The sequence below is a fragment of the Lissotriton vulgaris genome, unplaced genomic scaffold, assembly GCF_964263255.1.
Source record: "Lissotriton vulgaris unplaced genomic scaffold, aLisVul1.2 SCAFFOLD_2817, whole genome shotgun sequence".
NCBI lineage: Eukaryota > Metazoa > Chordata > Amphibia > Caudata > Salamandridae > Lissotriton > Lissotriton vulgaris.
The window spans coordinates 2533-28556 of NW_028251516.1; the positions used below are offsets into that span (position 1 = coordinate 2533).

At 44.2% G+C, this 26024-nt stretch overlaps 1 protein-coding gene across 1 annotated transcript in view; it reads right to left on the reverse strand.

The window, feature by feature from the left end:
• Nucleotides 1–397: 397 nt before the first annotated feature.
• Nucleotides 398–26024, reverse strand: part of LOC147662864 (REST corepressor 3-like) — a gene marked incomplete at its 3' end in the record, with an annotated part of 152812 nt that continues 127185 nt past the window's right edge. Inside the window, exons 5-6 of the mRNA XM_086950844.1 lie at nucleotides 14620–14781; nucleotides 398–522 (exon numbers count right to left, since the gene is read on the reverse strand). Of these exons, the coding sequence (XP_086806970.1) occupies nucleotides 398–522; nucleotides 14620–14781 (287 nt within the window). The remainder of the gene's footprint in view (nucleotides 523–14619; nucleotides 14782–26024) is intronic.

Sequence of the window (26024 nt, forward strand, 5' to 3'; positions counted from 1 at the left end):
TTTTCATTGCTATTAACTATTCTCTTGTACGAGTTTAATCTACAGTCTTTGCTGTAATCTTCACAACCACACAACCATACAACCATTCACATTTTGGATTTCTTCCGTATTAAATTGGACCATCAGCACATCGTAATATTATACAGTTTGGATTAAAAAAGAAACATGTCCGAGCTAATGTTAAGGATCTAGACATGGACATGTTGCACACTTTTTAAAACAAATTAGATTACTGAATCTTAAACATAGAAGTTGTTGGTACTGCAAATGAATAATCTATCTGGGCCAAGTTTTTCTAATGTTAACAAGACCAGATTAAACTAAAAGTAAATTGATACCTTGATTCTAACAGGATATAGATGTATGTCTGTAGTCATTGCTTCTAAATATAACTTACCTGTCACCTGGATTATTCTTAATAGCCAATTTTCGAGCCTGTCGATCCATCAAACTTGTTCTACTTCGTGTTTTTTTCCAAGAATAGTAGTATTTAACAAGACTTGCAATAGTCTTATCAGGAAGCTAAAATCATTTAAATACAATTAGTAAAAATCTGTTTCTGGTTATCAAATCCATTTTATATGAATACATTATGAATCCATTTTACAAGCAATAGGCTTTTGACATGAGTGCTTTTGATAGACATAGAAATACGCAAGTCTCTAAATAAAAAATATGTATCCTGAGAAAGGTGACCATTAGTTATACAGAACTGTATCAGTCTTCTGGACAGTAAACATATCCACATTTATAGAGCTTCAAATTATACAACACCAAACACCAGATCTACATTATCAAAACCAGTAAGTCTGGTGTTGGCGGCCAGCCTTTTGACTTATTTGCCCTTTGCTTGTTTGTTTTGTCACGATTTTCATCAAACTTTATTGTTGTGGAGACTGTTGGGCTCATATCACTCTAAGACAAACATTGGCTAAAAGCCAACATATGACTTCGGTCTCAGAAAGCATACATTGCCATAGTAGCCCTTGGGACACAAGTGAACTACTTTGTGTGCAGATGTGCTCTTTGTGAAAGAAAGGGAGGAATGCTGTCACTCACTGTGAAGTTAGCCAATGGCTAAAGAAGGCTTACTTATTGCCTCGTGCTGTATGATGTAGTGGGCTGAAGAAAAATGTGAATGCCATAATAACAAACCATCGGATGAAGAGGACTGGCTGAAAGTACTTCTACGTAAGTATATAACATATATTATTTCATCAAAATAATAAAAAGGTCTGGGCTCACGCCACTTGTAAAGTTTTTTACGATTAGTATATGAGAAGGGCTAAAAGCATTATAGGTACATTAATGTAAATAGCATGATGCAAGAACGGCACATTACTATTAAAGTGAAATATGTTGACATTTGCTGCTCAAAAGTTCAAAACGATAAGCAGCTGATTTTTAAATCTGGCAAGAGACCGCTTTAGTTACATAGCCAGCCTCCTGTAATAAAGCAATAATAATTAATAATACATTCGTATATAAATATCAGGTCCGCCCTCTATCCATTGGTCAGCTTATCTGATTCCAACATCAACCACAGCGTGGGCAATGCGTTGGCCCACTTCATCCATTGGGTCTCTGGCACTGTGAAGGATGGATTTTTGCCTGGTTGTTTGTGCACATCTACCTAAAGAGAAGTGCACTTCAGTGCCAGGGCCGGTGGGGCAATACTTTGCCAATATTTTTCATTTGTCACTCGTGTGTTTAAACTATATTCTCTAGCTACAGTAATTCATAATCAATATTACCTTTTTGCGCCAGTAAAACTAATTATTTTCTATGTGAGGTGCATTTTTTTGGGAGAGTTTTATTTAGCGCAAACTAGACCCGGGTATCAGACCGCTTTACATGAGCACCATTTTCGTTACAGAGGACACTCTCATTTGTTTTTTTGTTAGGCGCGGGGAAACTAAGCGATTTGCCCAGAATCACAGGACGTTGAGCGTCGTTGCCGAGACTCGAACACGGCTCCCCAACTTCGAGGTCGACCGCTCTAGCCATAAGGCTACTTCTTCTCCGCATTACAACTAAAAAGTACATCCGTGTGCTAGGAAGCAGCTGTGCTCATCTACTCATACATATATATATTGCATGTGAACAAGGGCTTTTCAAGCCCGAAACGCGTAGTGCCCTCTTGCCTACCGACAATCTTGCAATAAAGAACCTGTATATATATATATATCCTTGAACTCACAAAAGCATGCAGCGCACTCTACATTCACATGGACACACCTCTCACCCTGCACTTCTACAGACACAAAACTCACCCTGCAATCACAGGCACAACTTTCACCTTGTACTCACAAACTGCCTCTGATATACTAATACCTACCATTCACCCTGCACTTACCATTTTGTCATGCATTACATATGCTGCAATCTTACACTGCACCCTACACACACACCACTCGCCCTGCCCTCATACATTGCTCAATAATTTATCATCCGTACCACCATAACACCACTTTTGCTGACTGCTCACCCTGCGTGCACTCCTCTCACTCACTATTCACCCTAACACACCGCTCACGCTATACTTACACACACAATGTTCACCCCACACTCATTCACTGCTCACTGTGCATTCAGACAGACATCATTTTGTAAACAGGCAACACTTTCCTTTCCCTTAGATACCCATCATCCTGCACACTCAGCCTTCACATTTCTCACTCTGCACTCACAAACTGCCTACCCGACATGTGATACACCGTTCACCCACTATACACCCTGCATTTACCATGTAGTGAGACACCATATACCTTATACTCTTTCACTGCAACCTTTCCACACACCACTCACCCTGAAATTCACTCACTTCTCACCCTTCCCTCATCCACCTCCCACCCTGCTCTCAAACACTGCTCACCTTACACGCACATGCGTTGATCACCCTCTACTCACACAATTGCTCACTCTGCATGGTCACACACCTCTAAAATTGCACTCACACCTCACACTCCCATTACACAACACTCACCCATCTGCTCACATACCTCTGCACTCACACTGGCCGTTCACCCTGACTCACACAATATCACCAAACTCATACTGACCGCTACTGCACTCACATACTTTTCAAGTGGAATAAGCACCACTCACCTTGCACACAAGAACAATGCTCACCCTGCAATACACTTCTCTAATACCTCTCACCCTGCACTCACACACTAACACACCACTCATGCTGACTGCTCACACACTTATCACCGGCATACACATCTCTCATCCTGCAGTCACAAATCACTGGCCTTGCATACTCATCGCTCACTCTTCACACCCACTTTTGACACACACCATACACTCACACAACAATCACCTCTCCCCTCCACAAAAACACACCACTCAAATTACACACACTGCTCACCCTTAGCTCACACACTTCTCAAATGACACTCACATACCTCAGTCCTACTCACAAGACACTCCCCCTGCATTCACCTGCCCACATACCTCTCAAGCTGCACCCTCACACTGCTCATGCTGCACTCACCTACTACTCGCACTGCACTCACCGACGGCTCACAGTGCATTAGAAAACCAACCATAAACCCCTCACCCTGTTCTCAGAACTCTTAATCTGTACTCAAAATACACTCTACTCTCACATACACACCACTCTCCATGCACACAGACACATCGGTCCCGCTGCAGACAAACACATCGTTCACCCTGCACATTCATACAATGCTCACTAACATACCATTCACCCTGTACAATCATATTCTGCTCACTGAAATCACACTGACTGTTCACCCTGCACTCAAACAATTATCACCATACACACACCCACACATCTCACCCAGCATACTAATGTATCATTCATCCTCTGTATTCACACTCCTCATCCTGCACACTCCCTTAATTCTCAAACTGCACTCATACAACTCACCCAGTACTCAACTTGTACTCAAATATCTCTCACCCTGCAATTACTCACCACTCACATTGACCGATCAACATGACACAAACCACTAGCCCTGCACACTCACACACAACCCTCCTTACACTTGGACACCTCTCCCCCTGTACTGCCATCCCTCCTAGCACTTAGGCACCACTCATCCTGAACACCACATTGCTCTCTTGCATTCTGACAACTCTAACACAACTTTGCCCTTGCACCCACAAACCTCATGCATGTCATCCTGTACTCACACACTAAACACACCAATTATGCTGACTGTTCATTCTGCACGCACGCACCTCACCCGCACACTAACCCTTAACCCTAAACGCCCACACACTGCTCATTAAACTAACACACAACACACACCCAGTACTCACCCACTGCCTACCCTTCATTCAGACACCACTCATATTTCTCTTAACTCTCACTCACCCTGTTCTCAGACATCGCTCACTCCGCTCTAACACACCACTCACGCACCTCTCACCTTGCACTCGACCACCACATACCTTGCATTTACGACTGCGCATCCTGTACTCACCAACCGCTCAGGGTGCACTTACCAGTAACTCACACATCACTCATCCTCTTCTCTACAGCGCCCTTACACACACATTCCACTCTTCCTGTACACAGACACACAGCTCACCCTGCTACAGACACCGCTCACCCCGCAAAAACACACATCACCTTGCACATCCATACACCACTCATTGGACTAACACACTGCTCACCCTGCACACAAGCACACACACACACACACCTCTCATCCTGAACTCACACGCTCTCGGTCACCCTGCACACCCAACTTGCAGCATCACTCACTCTGCAGATATCACTTGTGCTGCACCCACATTCCTGCATTGACACCCCTCACAAACCTCTCACCTTGAACTCCCCCACCCCTAAGATCACAAAAGCTGGCAGCTTACCCTGCACACACACATACACCTCTTATCATGCACACATTCACATTTCTCACCTTGCACAGTAATGTACTACTTAACCTGCACATTTGCAGCAAGACAATTTCACTTACAAAATCAATCACCATGGAAACAGCTCTCACTCCCTTCACCCTGATCCAACATCTCATCTTTTGTTCACACTACTTGCCCTGGACTCACGCAACGCTCACCTCTGCACTTTTACATATTTACACTGCAGGAGTGTAACAGATGGCACATGCAGTCCCTGTGGTGAAGGGCGCCCTCAAACCCTTCCAAGGGGCACCATTTAACCCAAGATCAATGTATATATCTTAGATCAACAGAAGTTATATGATTCTGCTGAAAGAAAGTGGTTATACTGCACAGATTATATTCAATACACTACACAGGAATTGGCTATGGTAACAACCCAATGATCAAGACTGTAGGCTTGATTGGGTAATTGGGGATAGTTACATCAGACGCCCCAGATCTGATCTGTTTATTATGAAAGGTTATGACAACGGTAGCAACCCTTAAATTATTTCTTGTAAAAAGCATATGGTAAAGCCAGTGGGACTTTATTGATAGTTAGCTACTACCAGGTGGTAAGGCCCTTGGACAAGCATTTTCTTAAGCAGATCCCACCCACTTCTAACACAGAGGGAGGATCTTTGCATGTTGTTACTCCATGACCAATACAGTAGAAAAGGGTCTTGTGTAGTGAACTCACTGAAAAATGTTATAGGAAGGGGGGTTTCCTGCTTGCCAAAATCCATAGGCAGTGGCTTAACATTGTAAACTCTTACAAATACAATTGGAAGGCTTTTACATTGTGAACTCACTAACAAATCAACAGCAAGGGATTTTTCATTATAACCCCTCTGTCAAATACAGTAAGAAGGAGTTTTACATTGTGAATACTGAGATAAATAAATTAGGAAGGGGGCTTTACAAAAGAGGTGGGTTTTATATTGTGCATTCTCTGACAAATGAAATAGGAGGGTTATAACTCGGAGGGTTATAACTCTGGCCCTTTTTTAACTCCACAGTTAATAATAAAGTATTTAATGGGTCTCTTTTTAGGAAAAGATCACATGGTCTTGTTTCTGTTCATGTTAAGGTCAAGAGGCTTAATTTACTGATTTTTTAATGTGGTGACAAAGACTGCATGCCTCTCAATTTGCAATCAGAATGACTAGACAAAGCTTGTAGACGCCATTTTTGATTGTGAAAAGCTTCATACTTTCCAGTAGGCCCATACATGGTCATTGCGGGTTGTTATAATTAGACCCAGCTGGTGCACAAACTGTCACATGGTACTTCACAGATTATGGCAGCAGACTACACGTATAGGGTTAGTTGCCCTTTATGAAATGTATTTAGGAAATGTGATCTGAACCCTCGGTAATCTACAAGGCGTGTAAATTCGACTTCAAAGCTTGAAACTACTTGTCATTTTGATTATAGTATTTAGGGCCAGATGTAGGAATGCTATTACCGGTCGGTAACGGCCGAAATCGGCCTATACCGACCGGTAATAGACTTTTCCTATGTAGGGGGCACATTTACTGATTTGGTAAATAACGAATCGGTATTTACCAAATCATTTACCAATTTTCCGATTCATTCCTATGGGCCTCCATAGGATTGAATGGCAATTACCGAATCGGTAAATACTGATTCGGTAATTACCGAATCTTAACAATTCGGTAATTTTTACCGAATAATTACCTACATAGCATTTACCGATTCTAAAATATAGAATCGATAAAATTCGGTATTTTAGAATCGGTAAAACCTATTTACTTACATCTAGCCCTTAGTTGTGTATGCATTTAAAGACATTTTCTGTTTTGAAGAAAAATTACTTGTTGATCACTGAACTTTTGGAGGGCCTGATTCACCAAGGTAAACTTACAGTAAGTAAGTACAGTAGGTTTACGACTGTTTGCTGTTCACAAAGGTATTTTACTAGTAGTATGTTTACGACTACACATAAAAAGATAGGACAGTCCTAATAGTACAAAGGTATTTTACTACTAGTAAAATACCTTTGTGACTAGCAAACAGTCGTAGACTTGCACAAAACTGTAATCCTACCTTTGTGAATTATGCCCCGTGTCAATGCTGTGCGAGGCTTGTGTTGTGAGTTTCAAGCCCACAGTGCCTTTTTGAGTCAGGCTCTGCATAGTTACCCTTTGAGGCAAGTGTTAAAATGAATGTTCGTCAGTTTTAGGCACGGAGGTACAGGTGAAAGACCCCCATTTCCATACTTGGGACTAGTAATTTCAGACTCGTCTGGGTCATTCTGAATCAGATGTCTCGAACACAAAAGGAGGGACTCTCTAATAAATGCAATAGGAAGCGGTTTAGTACAGATGTACCTTTTTAGCTCAGGCCACAGTTTTAGTTTTTTTTTTCAGAGTGGAACTTTATGCTTTTGTCAATGTAAACTTTGTAATTGTTTGATGCGTCTTCTTGTAAAAAAATTGCATGGTCATGTTTATGTTAAAGCCAATTCGCTTAATATATTAATTTTTAAATATAGTGACAAAACCAGTAAGCCTTTACACCTCCCCATTTGATTGCGAAAAATGTCATGATTTCCAATAGGCTCACATGAGACCATCTGCTGGTGAGCAAACTGTCACATAGTATCTCACAGATAATGAGAGAAAGCTACATTTACAAGGCTAGTTGCCCCTTGCCAAATTCCTTTATGATACATGATTTGCACCCGGGTCAATCTGCAGGCCATTATAGGAGAGCTTCAGTCTCTAATTACACCAGAAATCCTGTAAACATTTGTAATGTTGAATATAATATTTAGTTGTGTGTAAGAAACTTTTCAGTTTTAACGAAAAAGCACTGTCTGCCCATTGTCTCAATGAGTGTTAATGGTGTGCACTCATGTGTTCAGAGTTTCTAGCCACAGTACCTTCTCGAGTAAACCTTGAACTGCTCTGCCTGTCAAAATTAAGGACAAGTGTTAAATAGAGTACTTGATTCCCAGATTGAGAGACCTGGGTGCGGCCACCCCAGGACACCAGAGATAAAAGCTGTGAATGCAATAAAAAACACCATAAGTAGGGGCTTTACATTTTAAACTATGACAGACACCCTACGCTGTAAAGTTAAGTGCCTTTAGAACTTTACACAGATGAATTACTCCTAGAACGCACTGCATCAGAGGAAAGATTCAAGCCCAGCTATGAGAGAAGGATGTCACAAATCTGTGAACTTAACCTGCTTGGAAAGTAAATGTTGTAAAATCAGACAGATGTACACTACCAAACATGCCGCATTTTCATTGTCTCCTAGGCGTTCAATATCTACCAAGGAGATACATTTTTGTACTAGAAACAAGCATCATTACACCTTACTATGTCGTATTCACATAACTGCCTGTGAACATCACTTACTTAGAAAAAAATACTTGGAATGTTCATCTAGCTCACAGAATGTGCCTGCATGAGGAACAGGCGGCTGGAGAATACAGCTTTATAATAATTCATTTTTCTATGCAGCAGGCAGGATATGTTCATGAAAATATTTATCTGTGTTAAAGGTTTCTGGAGTCTCCGAGTCTGGGAAAATTGTGTAGTTGTGTAGTTCATGACTATTTCACTGTGTTTTAAAACAGTAGTCTCTTTTTTCTGTCTTTTTTACAATGATACACATTTTAAAATGCTTTAATTAATTAAAGTTGAATTAAGTGCATACGTTATACAAAGCAATACTTTAAGTACACAATAACTATATATTTTTAAATGTGGCTTATTATTTCCTTATATTTAGGTCACGATAAAACATTTTTTAAGCCAGTGCACATTTGTGCAGGTAGATGCAACACCTGACCAGAGAAAGTGAAAACCCTAAAATGAATAAATTATATGTTCAAACAGCAATTCACTCAGAGAGAGGATCTCATCACCCAGTGGAGCACAAAACAAATTGTTTTAAATAGCTTCCTGAACGTCCCTCACATTTAATGGGAAGATTTAAAATAAAAATAAAAAACCATTGTTGTCTACCAAATTGTTACTATTACTACTGCAGACTCCTCCATAGGAGAGGATTTCAACTCTACAGCTCCCGTTAAAAGCCATGGCATTCAGAAGTGCATCAGTTTGCCATGACTATACTTTTTTAGCACTTTAGCTGTTCATTGTGAAGATGCAGAAATTAGTTACTTACCTGTAACACCAGTTCACCAGCATTGGACTCATTCATATATTCACAGGCTTGAATCATTTTTTCCATTGTCAGGCTGGGAATCCCCAGTAGATTTAAACAGCAGTATTAAGTATTAAAAAAGCCAAAGGCCTGTTTGTTTACCAGCACATCCACCTGTCTTTAGCCAATGAAGTGGAAGCACGAGTTTTCCTACTCCCCCTAGAGGCCACCTAGCTCAGATGTGAGGGAGTCCCCATTCAGACGTCTGCTCCTCCCGTCCAGTAAATTTTTACTGTACGCCTATCCTGGTATTGAACCAGCCTTATCTTCAGCTTCCACAGATGTGAGTTGTTTTAAGGACATTTCCCATTTCTGGACCAGGGAGGCTCTTTAGCTAACAGGCATCACCGGTCATATGAGTTACTTACCTTCGGTAACGATGTATCTGGTAGAGACGTTGTCTACCTGCTGATTCCTTCACTTGGAATATTCGCAGGCATCAGACTGGATCTACAAATTTTTTGCAGCAACAACTATGCGCTGGCGCCACACTACCCCGCCTTGACGTCGTCCACGTACGTGACGTCAGCGAGGTCATATAAGTCCCTCCCGGCGCGCTGACGTCAGTTTTCTTCTGTGAAACTTTTTCGCAGCACAACATGGAGCCACCAACAAAAAACTGTGAAAGTATGGTACCAGTGTGTGATGGATGAAAAATCCGAGAACAAGAAGGAGGATGGTGGAGACACCATCATAAAAGACAGAATTAGACACTACCTACATATAAGTGAAAAACTGTGAGAAAGAGCCCCGCTGGCTAAGTGAAGACCCTTCCCTGAGTGCAACAAGGGAAGAGCATCTCAACAGACCGAAATAGACTGATATTGCCACGTAGGACTGTGTCGTTTATTAAGAACGGAGCACAGAACAACAACAGTGCACCGTAGGAAAGATGAAAAGACTGGCCCTTCCTCTATAAAAACGGAGGTTGAAACCAGAGCATAACCGACAACCAAGAAGAGACCAGGGCCCGAGTCGATAGAAAAGACGGAAGGAAGGGAAGGTAACTGGAGAGGAAAACTAATCTCCTTGTGCCATAATACAGGAAGAAGCCCCAAAGCAGAGGCTAACTGTATATGGAAACACTCAGAGGGGAGCCACAACTGAACTTCTGTGAGAGCTAACCCAATGGCAACTGAAGAGGCCAGCGGAGAACACCACTCTGCAAGGTTCTCGCAGAACGGGGAGGCTGAGCGGGCGATAAGGAATCTGCGGCTAGACAACGTCTCTACCAGATACATTGTTACAGAAGGTAAGTAACTCATACATCTGATAGAGACATCTAGCCGCAGATTCCTTAACTTAGAACATATACCACCGCCATCCCCCAAAGGGGAGGTGGGTCTGCGACAGAACAACAGAAAGCGTCAAGCATCCGATCTGGCAACAGTGACGGATAAAGCGGGAAAGCTCTGGCGGAACAGCCAGACAGCAACCCAAGCAGCTCGAAGAACAGAAATAACAGGATAGATGATATTCTAAAAACGCAAGAATGGCTCTACACCATACCCGTATAAAAACAAATGATAGAACGGCATGAGTCCTATACCAGAGCAAAGAAAGAGAGAGAGAGAGAAAAACCACTCTCTGCTTAATGGCGCACAAAAGTACACCGACCCAAGTTCGAAATGAACTTGAAGAGAGACAACCAGAGCCTAACATACTAGCTCACAGAAGGAAGCCGAAGGAGCCGGTATCAAGAGCCCAAAGGCAAGAGCTAGAACCTGAGCAATGCGTTGGGAAAAGACGGTGGGACAAGAAACATGCCAAGTGCACACAAAATCCCTAAAAAGGGTCATTAGGGGCAATTAGCATGAATTCTAAACCCGCTGAAGCAGGTAGAAACATGCAGCAAGTAACGTCCATAGAGACCGTAAAGTAGCTTACACAAGAAGCATAAGAGTCCCCAACCGGGCCGTATGAAGCCAAAGTGAGAAACAACCACAACATAGACTTGCAGGCAATAGTCAAGGACCACTGCCATCAGAAGAGCTTCCCCGAGAAGTGTCCAAAAACGTCAAGTTGAACGAATGTGGGAAGAGTCTCAGAATCCGAGACCAACACCCCAGAAAAGACACGTACAGCGTCGACACCAAAAAGGGAGCATATGGCAAATTGGGAAATCACCCCAGTAAGCAGATGCAAGGAGTAACCTACGGGCAACTTGCAACAACTCAGAAAAGCTCCCCATACATGGAGATATTGGCCCAGACCTCGCAGCCTCGAAAAGAGGGGGCGACATAGGAAAAGGAATACTAAGGCAACCGGCATGTATTCAGAAATGTATGAACATTAAATTATGTAGAGACAGAACTAGCCAGGAGCAATAACATCTCCATAACGGATCATACCTAGTTCAGTAAGGGCAGGTAGGAGCCGTTTTTGAAGAGGACACAATGAAACCTCCCAAGGAGGTGGATGACCATGGCGTAAGCAGATGGCCCCAGGAAAAAACATAGAACATCGTACAACGGACCACCAGGCGGAGCATCGGGTCCACAGGATCTCCAGGCCCAGGTGAGATAAGCAAAGCTATATAATAGCACACAAGTACCCCATATGGAGTATGCATACCCCAAACAACGGGGAACACCTCTTAGGGCAATAAGCTAAGAAAAAGGAGCGCAGTAACGAACCGAACCTGGGAACATGAGTTCCGAGCTGTATGACATTACCGAGCTGAACCACCAGCTCAATACCACAGTCAGAGGACTAGAAACAGAACCTGTAAAACACGGCCACAGCAGGCCATCAGGCAGCTCAAAGCAAAACGCATCCAAGGGATGCCAATAAAAGGGTACTCACCCTTGACTACAGAATAGGTAGACGTAAGGCTCACTGCCCATATTGAATACAGAGCGCATCTAAAGGATGCGAAATGAAAAAGTACCACCACGGAAGAGAGGCCTAAGAAGACCAAGTGGGAGGACGAAAGCCAGCAAGGAGCCGGTGAACCGCCGACTCGGCGTGAGCATCAAACAGCAAAACCCCATCAAAAGGTAAGTCAACCAGTCGCTCCTGGATATTATCAGGGAAGACGCTATCTCTCAACCAAGCGTGACTCCTTAAGGCAACAGAGCCTGCCATAGCTCGGGCCCAAAAAATCCTCAGTATCTAAGGCTGAGCGGATTGTGAATTCGGCAAGGTCGCGGCCAACCCGGAGGAGGTGAAGGAGATCAACGCCAGCACCTTCAGAGGTGGCAGAAAGCAAAGACTCTGCAGAGTCCCACAGGTAGCCCAAGCCAAAACACATATTGTATTTAAGGAATGTAGGGTTGCACTAGCCAAAGCGACGCATGTGGGCGCCGATTGTGCCTCGTCAGGCGCCGACTGGGCTACATCCGGTGCCGACACTATGACAAGCTCCCCTTCCGAAGAAGGAGAAGACGCCGAAGCCGGCGAGGCAAGCTTTCGGCACAGCCTCTGTGCCGACTCCGCCTCATCCATGACAGGCTATGACTCGGGAGAAATAAGCGGAGGCGGAGCTGGGGAGGCGAGCCTCTGCTGGCTCCGGGCAGGCAGCCCGGGGTGTGCTCAAGGCAGGGCTATGAGGACCGGCAACCACCTGTGGCGCCACAGGGAACCCAGAAGGGCTATGCGGCGCCGTGGGTCATAGGGGGGGACCCAGCTGGGCCGTGCCCTAACGACTCCATGAGGACCGTAAAGGGGGACCCAACTGGGCCGCGCCCCAACGACACCACATCTCTGACGCTCCTGGGGGGCAAAGGTTCAATTGGCGCCAGGGGCAAACCCGCCGTTGAGTCCGTCGGAGATCCCACAAGAAGCGTAGGCCCAGAGGACGCCCCAGGAACGGGAGAGGACCCAAGGGAGGCCTGCAGAGCCACGGCATATGCCTCCATCTGGGCCCGAGTCGCCGGGGGGGGGGGGGGGGGGGGTGAGACGACTCCAACCGGGACAGCTGTGTCGAGGGAAGCTTCATACGGCGCTCCCGACAAGACTTCTGCTTCAGGTGTTGGCAGGCTTCACAGTCCTTAGAGTCATGGTGCTCGCCCAGACACCACATACAAATAAGATGCGCGTTCGTCGGACATCTGCCGGGAACAGGAATTACAAGTTTTAAAGCCCGAAGGCATCACACACTGTTCCTGACGCAAAGTGTTGAAATGGAGGCCTGAAAACAGGCCAGAGGACCTGTTCACTCCGGATCCGCATTGCACGCGGAAAAGAAGGAAAACTAATGTCAGCGCGCCGGGAGGGACTTGTATGACCTCACTGACGTCATGTACGTGGATGACATCAGGGCGGAGTCGTGTGGCGCCATCCCCCGGCGTGCAGAGGTGCTGCAAAAAAAAAACTCCGGATCCAGCCTGATGCCTGGGGATTTTCTAAGTTAAGTAATCTACGGCTAGATGTCTCTATCAGATACCATGGTTAACCAAGAGAAGAAATCTCTGTGTATGAGATGCGTCGTCTAACACCTGGAAAGTATAGACAGTGCTCAGTATTTTGACACACTCTTAAAACGTTGGGTTACACATATGAAATAAGATATTAAACCATTTTCTGAGCAAGGTATCACTTACATACACTCTCTAAGGAACATCATTTATAGATTGAAATCACAAGAGACTAACCTGACCTTTGCTGATACAGTTTCAAGTTTGTTATTGGAAATGGACTGCTAGGAGAGTGGAGACAGCTCTTAAAACATAAAGCCAACCTTTGGGCTGCTGATTATCTTTGACCCAAGGCATACAGGTCCAAATCTTTGGGCAGCAGCCAATACAAACTATTCAGCCTCCTACTAGAATTAGTATTGCCGGTATAACAAAATGTAGGAATTTAACTGGAGAAAAGGTTTGTTTTCATTTCACACATTATGGGAACTATTCAAAGCTGTTTGCTCCACCTTCAAACACGAAAACTTATTTTTAAGTACTTAAGACATTCAACAAGATGTCACAGCTATTCAGATATTGGTCAACTCCAGCCCGGATCAGGAAAATGAGGATATCTGGGCCTCTGCCATTATACTCGATTCGAATTGGAAAGTCCACTGAACAGCAGCAGAAATCCTTTTAATACTGACTTTGGTATGTCTCTTGCTCAGCTTTTCTCCATGCATTACACTGCTTTAGCCTTAGAGTACCATTTTAGACCCAGTCGGTGGTCCACTAGGCACTGCAAGATCAATAGCATCCCTTTCATCACACTGAAACTTCAAACATATGTTACCACATACATTGTTCACCACTTCCAAGTACCACATGCTTACATTTCCCACAAGCAGAAAAGCATGCAAGGTGGACAGTGCATGGGCTACTTTATCTCTCTCAGATAGGTCTAAACACGATACGATTCTGAAAGTATAAACAACAACTCTAGTTATCTATCCACTTCACTAATGCAATGTATATTTAGTTGGTTTTGGATGAATGTTCCTTAACACCCAGAAACCTGCATGGCTGAAATACAACTAACAATAACATCATTAATATTTGACCATAAAGTAATATTTGAGTGTTTTAGTGATTAAATATTAATTTTCCTCTTTATCTGTGACCAGTAGCTTACCATTTGTTGAATTCGGTGAAAGCTTTTCCCATGGAAACTAAACGCTTGTTCAAAGAGTACTTTGTCTTCTACAGTCCACTCATCAGGAAATGGAGTGAAATTAGGCAGGTCAGCCAGAGACTTCTCAATGTTATGTTTATGCCAAAACAACATTCCAAGTGCCTTTGAAAAAAAAATAGCTTTCAATACAAATACCATACACAATCAGAAAACATTTTTATTTTTTCATCCACCCATATCATAGATCTTCCCCTTCAAGACTTTCCCCTTTAGAGGAATATATAGGCTCTGCCTGTCATTTTCCATGTTCTGTTGCCTCCCACTTTTACACACCACTGCTTGAGTCCATGACTTTTCCCCTCTCTCACACACCTACCCACCAAGATCTTTGGACCGCACTTTAGAAGAACTACAAATACTCACAAAACATATTTGGGTGGCCTTGACTAAAACACTTGCACTTTTCTTAATTATATGATGAAAGGTTGCCCAGTTCATGTAAGTAAAGGAATATATTAGAAAATGCTGTTTGGCTAACTAGGCATACCAGTTTTTTAAAACGTTCCAATGCACAGCTTGCATTTACCTTTAATATGTGGCATCTTGAATTTATTCAATAAATTGAGTCCAGTAATATGTTCTGGTTGATGTATAAATTCTGAAAACCGAGAATTATGCCTTCATGCACAAATGTTAAATAAAGTACCTAACACCTCAAAGGAATGCTTATCCTACGCAGCAAACTAAGTTTTTGATCAACTCCATTTAAAGCTTTCCGTCAATCTATCTTAAACCCCTTGCTCCCCATCCACCTGACCTGCTATCCATAGATCAACATTAATTGCTCTACTGAGGTTTCCCTGAAAGTGGCATTTCAGGGAAACGTGCAAATTCCCCCTGTTATCCTGAAAATCTAATGCCCTCTCTGAATCCTATTAAACAGACTATTTGTCTTATGCTATCACATGCATATTTACAAACATTCTTAAACAAGAGTTTTTTTTCATGTGAACACTATTATTGAAGTCTGTTTGGGAGTGTTAGCACTTTTCTATGTGTCACCATACGAGCATTTGTAGGTCTCATAAAATCTCACGGACAACTGGTGCACTTCTACTTAAAGAGATCATGCTTTGGTGGCTTGGACGGCAGGAGGAATGGCCGCCTAAACCGAGTGCTCCGCGGAGAGGGAGAACGAGCTCCGTGATTCCAGTGCTTCCAACGGCGCGATCCGGCTCAAATGAAAGGTACCTGCGCCGGGACCTTCACTGCGCCCATCGATGCCCTGAGAGCTGTCTGAGGGTGCTTTTTGGGGACTTTGCTGGCCTTAAGGCATCCGCGCGACCCTCGCTCCGGGCTCAGCCCCAAATGGCGGCGCCTAGTCGCGGTCGGTGTGCCTGATCCACGCGAGCACCGATAGTGCTCTGAATGTCATCAGTCGTCCACAGCCGACGGTAATGACTTTCCAGCCCTGATAATCCGCCCTAAATGCTCATTTGCCGTCAGAAGAAAGTATCTGAACAGCTGTGCAGTCTTCAACCGTCTCGTAATACCTGACCCTAAAATGGCGGCGACACTGTACTCGATCTCCACGTGAATCTTATACTCCGGCTCTCAGAGAGCTTCTAGATGCACCTCAAGAACATCCACTGCCATCCTGAGCCTTGACCTCCCTCCAAGTGAAGGTATGTGCAGCCCCAACCTGCCTCAACACTGCTGTCTGTGTAATGCCTGCACCTGAGTCACTGAGCCCACGTGGTGTTCCTAAACCGACCTCACTGCCGCATGGCTGCATCCTACCACCCATAGTGGAGTTTCTCACCCTTGTTCTAAGAGAGCAACGCACCTCACCTACTATGCAGTGATTGACCTTTGGCTACACGCTAATCTATGCACTCCCTGCCCATCTGTAAGCAGTAGCCAGTGTCATTCATGCCTTGGATCCTGGCCCCATCCTCTCAGGCGCTCCCAGACGCATAAGCAGTCCTGCAGCCGACTCTCTTTTCGCGTGAGAGCTCACCCTCATCAGCCAGCAGTGTCCTCCTACAACGCCTACGATCTGACTGTTTCCAGGCAAACGCGTGCATAATCCAGACGCGGTCAGCAATCCTGCGACCCACTCCTATCGCAAAGGTGCTCATCCGTGCCATCCAGCGGTGTTCTCCTCCAACACTATAGGGTCAGGCAGGCTTTCAGCGAGCGAGTACACTCATCAGGCAATAATGGCGTACAGAGAGGACAGGAATAATACTAAAAAGGTGAAACCAGACTCTCTCTTGAACTCACCCATCAAAGGTAAAGCCGATATGGCAGCCAATATGGAAATGATTCTCAGGAAACTGGCAGACCTACATGAACTCTCTAAATCCACCAAATCCAATACCGACTTTATGCAACTTGAACTCACTGCAATCAGAGCTGATATAAATGTAATTAACATAGGCTTGGGCGCAGCAGAACAGCGAATAAGCGACATGGAGGACATCTCAAAACAATCAGTCTCCAAAATCAAATGCCTAGAAAAGACCACGGAAGAGTTGAAACGCCACAACGCGGAGTTGGAAGACAGGAATAGAAGAGGTAACATCAAGATCTTTGGCGTTCCGGAGAATTGAGAAAAAGATGCGTATTCCTGCGTGGCATTCCTTGAATCATGGATCCCAATGATCACCAAACTGGACTTCCCACACGGCCTTGAATTGGATAGGGCGCACAGGATCCCCACCTTCGCTACTAAGAGCTCAAATGGCTCTAGACCACTTATCTGCAAACCACTCAGATTCCAACACGTCGAGATGATCCTCCAATTCGCAAGAAGAAACCACTCCATCTCATGGGACGGCCATAGAATCATCTTTACTCAAGATTATTCAAGGGACACAGTGGCAATCCGCAAATGTTTCCTGGAACTCAGAGAAAAGCTAAGGTCCAAAAGCATTCCTTTCTCCTTTGCCGGTCCAGCGAAATTCAGGGTTGTATTCAACGGCCACCCGAGATTCTTCACGGACCCCAAAATCCTTGCTGATCTTCTGGAAGACCGTCAGGAACAAGAAATGGACCTGGCGTCCGGCCTCTCGAACAAGAGGAAGACTTGACCTCACTCGTAGTCTGTCCAAACTTCATGAGTAATTGTCACTCTACTTTCGATTCCACCTTTACTGTTCTACTTCCACAAATGTTGTCCTGCGCCATATTGTTCGTCCTCCAGCGCAACATGCCGAATTGTGCTTAGTAGCGGACATTTTGTTCCCATTGCTGGACACTTCCGTGTGGAAACAGGTAACCACGTCGGTACTGTGAGTAGGCCTTGAGCCCCGATAATCTGTTGTTCTTTCTTATATAACGTTGAAATATTGTTGCAACAGTGCCGATCATTATTGTTCAGTATTGTTCTTTATGGCTCGCCGTTACAGATAGATATATGTGCTATAGTTATATCTTTTTCGCACTACTGCTTTCCATTCACCGCCCATGTCACTGTTATGGTTAATGGGGCGCTCTTTTCAACGCCTAGGCAGCTTGAACTGGTTAAGAATTTTGTAAAACTGCCGGAACTATTACCAACATTACCTTACATTAGCCTAGGGAAGCTTCTAGCTACCACATATGTATCCCTGATTTCCGCCTTGCACGGGACTGCCGTCGCACTCCCGATGTACGTATAGGGGGGGAGGGGAGGGAGGGACTGGGGGAGGAGGTTGGGGGAGGGGGGGGGCAGGGAGGGGAGAAAATGGAGCTAAAAGAGTTCAAAGTGCCTTATTCTTTCTTTATGTTAAGTATTGTTTTGTTCCTATGTTTACCTATTCCACATTTGTCAAATGCCTTTCGTTGCAGTCCACTGTACCTTCACGCATTGGCCCTCACGCCGACCGTGCTGAGCATTTGGGGGAGTCACTCATTATCTCCCTTAGATCAGAGCGCATTTTCTCAACGATGCTTCTCACCCCAAATGGCTAAGACAAACTCACTAGCCGACGACCTTACAATTGTCTCTCTTAATGTTAAGGGCCTCAACCACCCGGTAAAAAGGAGGAAAGTTCTTGAGTATATCTCCAAATCTAAGGGGGACATCATTTTACTCCAAGAAACCAAACTGTCCGAGGATGATCTCCGCTTCTTGAACATCCACTGGGCGTCACATATCCTATTTTCACCAGCATCTCACAAGAAGGGAGGGGTTATCACCCTCTTAGCGAAAAAAGCTAACCTTACTCTAGTCTCACACTCCCACGACGATGCAGGCAGACTATCCATTACTAACCTTCTCAGGGAAGACGACCCCATCCATGTACTAAATATCTACGGCCCAAACGCAGACGACCCGGAATTCTGGAACTCTGTCGCCCGCTCATTAGAACCTATCCCTACAGATGACTTTTTGATAGTGGGGGGTGACTTTAATCTCACCCTTGACCCAATTCTCGATAGACAATCCAAGTGTGCCTTCCACCCCTCCCGCTCGCATGATGCCCTCCTTCCTCTATGTGACAGGTACCACCTGAAAGACTTATGGCGCCTACAACATCCGGACGGTAGGGATTACACATTTTATTCTGCTCCACACAACTCCTATTCACGTATCAACTTCATTTTGATCTCAAGCCCTTTCACGCATCTTATAGAAGAGACCGATATAGCCCCCAAGTTAGTCTCTGATCACGCCTGTATCCGCACCAAACTGGCTGGTTCCAGATCGATCCTCCCACCGAAGAGATGGCGCTTTAATGAGGAGACACTCTCAGATCCCACAAACAAATTACTAATATCAAACGCTATTGAGGAATACCTTTCCATAAACAACACCCCGACACCACACCTAGAACCCTGTGGAATGCTCTGAAAGCCACAATACGCGGGGTCATCATCACCATTAGGGCCAAGGCAAACAAGGCGCTTAATAAAGAACTTGAGTCTCTAGAACACCAGATTGGCACACTAGAAGCTCAGCACAAATCCAACCCGCTTGATTCAAGTGTTTCAGATATGTTAACCAAGAAAAAATACGAATACAACACCATCACCAGCAAACGGGCGGGGGTTTGGATTAATCGCTTTAAGGCCCTGAAACTATGCGAAGGCAACAGAGCCGGGAAACTGTTGGCCTCCTACCTCAAACACAAACAGAAATGGTCTACCATATCGTCCATCAAAAATTTATGCAACGTCGCACACACTAAACAGTCAAACATCCTCGACACTTTCAAAACATTCTACGAAGATCTTTACAAAAATGACAAGATATTAGACGAACCCGCATGCGCGGACTACCTCAATTCACTCCGCCTTCCACAACTCTCCGAAGCTGACAGATCTCAGCTGGGCTCCCAAATCTCTAGTTCAGAAATCAAAGCAGCAATCAACACCCTGAAGAATAATAAGGCCCCAGGCCCAGACGGCTTCACTGCACCCTTCTATAAGGCCTTTGCAGACCAAATTAGCCCTCCGCTCCTTAAGCTTTATAATTCTACTGCAGCTTGTGGCGGAGTTTCCCCTTCAATGAGTGAGGCCACAATTATAGTATTACCCAAAGAAGGGAAGGACCCACTACTCACTAAAAATTACCGAACCATATCCCTGATAAATCTAGATTGTAAGATATATGCTAAAATATTGGCGACCAGACTAAATTCCATCCTTCACAAATTAATTAGCCCCTCGCAGGTTGGCTTCCTAAAAAACCAGATGTCTAACGACAACACGAGATTATTGTGTCATATTCTAGAAAAGGCAAAATCCACTCCTGTACCAATGGTGGCGATAACCTTAGATGCAGAAAAGGCTTTTGACAAAGTCTCGGGGTCTTTTCTACGCCAGTGCATGTACTCATTCAATCTTGGCGACCCCTTTATCAAGATGGTGATGGCCCTCTACTCTGCCCCTTCTGCCAGGATAGCTATAAACGGCACCCTCTCGGATCCCTTCCGCCTATATCAGGGGACCAGACAGGGTTGCCCTCTCTCACCAGCTCTCTTTCTATTAGCCCTTGAACCCCTCCTTACAGCTATCAAAAATAACAGGGACATAGAGGGTATCTCCTTTGGGGACTCGCGCATCAAATTAGCAGCATATGCGGACGACATTCTGATAGCGACGGAAAACCCTGCCAACTCCATTGCTGCGCTAATGTCCTCAATAGACAAATACTCCTCCCTCTCCGGGTACAAATTAAACAGAGATAAGTCCGAAGTAAAACCTCTTAATATCCACACTTCGAGAGAAGTGCTGGGCAATTCCGGCCTATTCTGGCAAACAGGAGTGATTAAATATTTGGGGATTGAGTTCACTGATGAGCTATTGAGTACCCTTAAACATAACGAGAACAAAACCCTAGACAAAATCAAAAGTCTGTTGGACGGATGGTCACCCCGCTTCATCACCTGGTGGGGCCGTGTTGAAACTATAAAAATGATGATATCCCCCCTGGTTAACTACCTTGTCACGATGCTCCCACTCTTCCTTTCCAAGGAATTCCACACCAAATTGGACAAAACCACCTCAGCATTTCTCTGGCAGGGCAAAAAAGCCAGAATCAGTTTAAAAAAACTTTGACTAGATAAAAAACTAGGAGGGGTCAATCTGGCGGATTACAAAATTTACCAAATCGCCTTCTTAGCGAAACAAGGGTCACATTGGATATCCTCCCAATCTGACTATACCCCAGTGTGGCTCTCTGTGGAAAAGTCTATTCTGGAGGGTCTCAACCCCTGCGCCCTACTTACCATCAAACCCCGTCCCAGCCTGGGTCCGGGCCCGATCTTTAAAAATACTAAATTGGCTCTGCTAAAGGTCAGTAATTGCCTCCCGCATCAATTCCGTCACTCTTATTGGGAGTCTTTATGGCATAATCCCGCCATTAAATACAAAGGGAAACCTCTAAACTACCCCGCCTGGATAGACAATGGTATCATATTCCCACACCAACTCGTCGAAAACTCGCTTCCACTAACCTTCAAGGAAATTCAGGATAAGTTCCAACTCCATAACGTCGAATTCTATAACTTCTTACACATTAAAGTAGCACTAGCGAAGGCTAACCTGAAGGCTGTCACTCCTTCCCTCCCAGGTTTATTCACCTCACTTAACAAATTGGGGCACCAAGTCTCTAGACTGTACAAACTAATGCAGCCACAATCGTCCACCCTTAATGCACCTCTCCAAAGGTATTGGGACTCATTCTCCTCCACACCTAACTCGGACACTATCTGGGCCAGCACTTGGGAATCCACCACTCGCCACAAAATTAGCCCTACACTTTCACAGACCAAGTTCTGGCTCCTTCATAAGGCCTTCTGGACGCCTAGGAGGTTGTTTCTACATAAAATCAAGCCCGACGACACATGTTGGAATTGTACGAGTGAGGGAGGAGATCTGGAACATCTAATCTTCAAATGCCCCTGTGTTACCTCCTATTGGGACAAAATCTTTGGTTTCATAAATACAGTGCTCCATATCACCTTACCAAGGGAATTTTCAACGCTTGTTCTAGGTTTTCCCAAAGCCGTCGCACTCAATGATGATGACAAAGCCCTACTGGACCTGTTACTGATGGCTGGGGTCAAAATCATACTTAATAACTGGAAAAGCACGAACAAAGCTTCTTTTCCCCACTGGTTGAATTGGGTCTCCCACTTAAGAGGTGCGGACAACATATCCTTAACTTCTACCCCATGGAGACCGCCGCTCAGGAAACTCTGGTCCTCACTAGACGACCACTTTGACTCATTCAAACCTCCATGAATTTGGTCACATGGTACTCGGAGCGTTTCACAGCATAGATGTCACGTGCATCTTTCCTATGTATACAGGGTTGATCTACGCAAATGCATAGCTCATGATGCCTCGGCTCTTGTGTGGTGGTGTTCTTTTCTCCTCAGGTCATGTTATAAAGGTCATGTTATACAAGTCATCGTGTAACTTTGGATGCAACTCTTCTATATCTGCCTATTAGACAATATGTGTGGATCCCTATTTGTTTTTTCTGGACTTGCCTGTTTTACTGAATGCAATTTGCGATACTAGTACCAAATTTTATACTTCCTTTTTTATGATTTTATTACAGCACTGTACGTAATTTTATTGAAACTGGTCTTCTTGTACTGTTGTATCTCTTTGCAGCTCCTAATAAAAAAACCTTTGAATACAAAAAAAAAAAAAGAGATCATGCTTTAGGGAAAAGCGCGCTCACACTTCAACATCTCCAGCAAAGGCATGAAGACCATAAGGCAAAACTTTGTTTTTTGACATGGTTCCAGTCTGCACAATGTGGTACATTATAAAATAGTCACTGTGAACTAGAATCACATTATCCTTTAAATCTGATAATCACCCAGTCAATAGCTGGGAAGACAGCTACCTCCTAATGCAAGCTCTCAAAAATCCTCCTCTCAAAAATCGTGAAATCCCTCATAGAAAACACCCAAACCCCTTCTTCATCGAGTGAACACTTCCCTCAGAAAAGGTGCATTCTTAGCCACTTTCAAAACAGGATCTCCCACTGCTCAAGAAGTCAAAGATAGGCCTTGAATACCATAGCGCAGAATGACCTCCTGCAGATCCTGTGAAGCAAAGCCTTCAGCCATGTATGGTGCACCTGTCCCATAGCCTACTGAGGATAGCCACTGACTTAAGTCTTGCAGCATCTCTATGAACTTGCAAAAGATTCATGCAGAAAGAAAACTGTGTTTGTACTAGCAGGCAACAAGTTCGTGATGTCACATAAAAGGTAATTTGTAACCTCATGTGCGAAGTCTTGTACAACAGCAAAAGCACAAGTTGAAATGTAGTAGATGTACACTGCAAGTCAGAAAAGACTTTCCATTTGAAAAGTACCTTTGGCAACTCTTTCTGAATCACAAAGAGGAGGGACCGTGGCCGGGTCTGCATGTGACAATGGAAGGGGGTGGTGGGGGGAGGTGGGTGGGGGGGTTGGTGTGTGTGTGTGTGGGTGTGTGTGTGTGTGTGTATGTGTGTGTGTATATTCACGCAAAAAAGGACAGGGACTTTAGAGTTAGGTTCAGATTTTTACACGCATAAAACCATAGAAATTCAGCAGTTACAGTTAAAGTCACGTCAATGAACTATAACTTGTGTCCTAAATTGCCCCTCTGCCAGGCACAGGTTTCTCATCCATAATTTTACAGAAAATGTTGCACTGATATTATCAATGATGTCATGGATCACGTCACAAGTGATGTGCTATGTGGAGTAATTAGCGGTGTATGGCGAGTGCGCGGGTTATAGTTACCTTAAGCCATGAGTTATAGTTTCTGGACTACTTAACAGATTTACACCAAATTACAGCAAACATTGGTAAATGCATTAGGTTTCGCCTATGGGATTAATAATAAGAGGAATGGGAGCAGATATGGGTGCAGGGAGAATGGGTTGAGTGCTCTCTGTGCAGGGTGAACGAAGGCTGATAACTGTATGAGTGCAGCCCTTAAGAGTGGGACACTGCACAGGGGAAACATCCTTTACGACGCAACTTTTACCACGCAGTGCCTTTACAACCCAGATTTTTCAACGCAAGTCATTACAACGAATTGCGCTGGGGGCGCTGTAGGATAGGTAATAGTTTAATTTACTATCCAACACCTTCCCTACTATCCACGGGGACTGGAGTTGGAATAGTAAATTAAACTATTCACTATCCAGCACCCCCAAACGCAAGTCGTTGTAACGACTTGCGTTGAAAAACCCGCGTTGTAAAGGCATGCGGGGTAAAAACATGCGTTGTAACAATGTACATCCCTGCACAGAGGTCTCAGCATGCATGACATCATGTAGTAAAGGGTGGTAGTGCCAGGGGTTCCTCCGTCTTGCAGGTGAACCTGCAGCAGAGAAGAGGGAGGACACACTAGATGGGCCTGCGGGCACTCTCGGAACGCTAGTCCACCATTTTAACTTCCCTTGTATCCTGCGGTAACTTTCCATGAAGGAGCTAAGGTGGATTATCTTTTTTCCCAAGTTTTGTGAAGATTCGTCAAATGGTGGCAAAGCTACAAGTGAAACAAAAGCACTCTTCCTATGGAAACTCTGACCTAACCTTCAGCTTACAAGGTTAAATCCTAGTACTGTAAGATTTTGGCAACTGCTGCCGAGATCCAAGTGTAGTTTGCAGGTCAAAAGACGGTATGTTATTAACTAGTTCACTGACATATGTTAGTAATTGAAGCAACATGACTTTACCCGATTGGGCATAGGTTGAACCCCTTCCATGGCTAATTCAATCATTTTGGGAACATTAATATTAACTTTGTGTGTGCTATATAAATAGTCATTGTTAGCATAATTACACAACTACACCTTAATGTATATAAAGTATAACATATTGTATTGTATTATAGCATTTGGATAATACCTCATACCCATGCTCTATCTCACTTTTTGTGTCGTCAGTTAAATGGATAGCCTATATGACGTAAAAACTTGAAAGTGATAGTGTACAGAACCATAGTGCATAAAAACAAAAATGTATATGTTATTTTCCATGTCTATATTTCTTGTTCCTCTGGCGCCACCCACACATTTGTATTCCTTGTCCTTTTCTTTTCAAGTCCTTTGTCTTTTTTAGAACACTTTCACATTTCTGATTTTACTCTTGGTGTTCTTGTGCAGTGACAAGGAAGAGTGCAATTTTGTTTCCATTGATGGCCTACTGACTCGGGTGCACTGTCCCTGGCTGCTGGATACCTAATCAAAGGTACAAATCTGGTAAATTCAGTTGATTCCCAAAATGTAAAACTCTCTATCATGCCGCTTTTTAAAATTCACTTAATTCCCAAATTTAAAACCCTCTATCAGTCCTCTTTTCTTTAAATAATCCCAGCTCTATTTTACAACTGAATCAGGGCCTGATTTAGATCTCAACGGATGGGTTACTCCGTCACAAGGGTGTTGGATATCCTGTCTGCTGAAATATAAATCCTAAAGGATATAATGTAATAACGTCCGGACTGAGAACGCAAACCAGCCCTGGCAATCAAGTTGGACTGGCTTGGTGGTCACTGCTGCTGCTTTTGTTACAGGGAGCCGATATTGCAGCACTGCTGCAAAATACCCCCCACTAACAAAAAAGGCCCCCACTGCTCCAAAACCAGCCCCCAAACTTCCGGCACACTGGGGAACCCCCGGTGCCTGCTTTGGACAGTTCGGCCCTGAATGGAATTCATATTTCAGCAGACAGGATATCCGTCACTGTTGTGATGGAGTAGCCCCTCCACAAAGATCTAAATAAGGCTCTCAGTCTGTTAAGTAGTTGCTGGAAAAGGAAGTAAGCACTGTTGGCCACACAGCACAATCTATATACCCCCGAAAAGGCCCTCCAGTGTAAAGTACTCAATACTTGGAAGACCACTGCTGTAGACAATCTTGCATTATCATTAAAATGAAATGAACAAATGAGT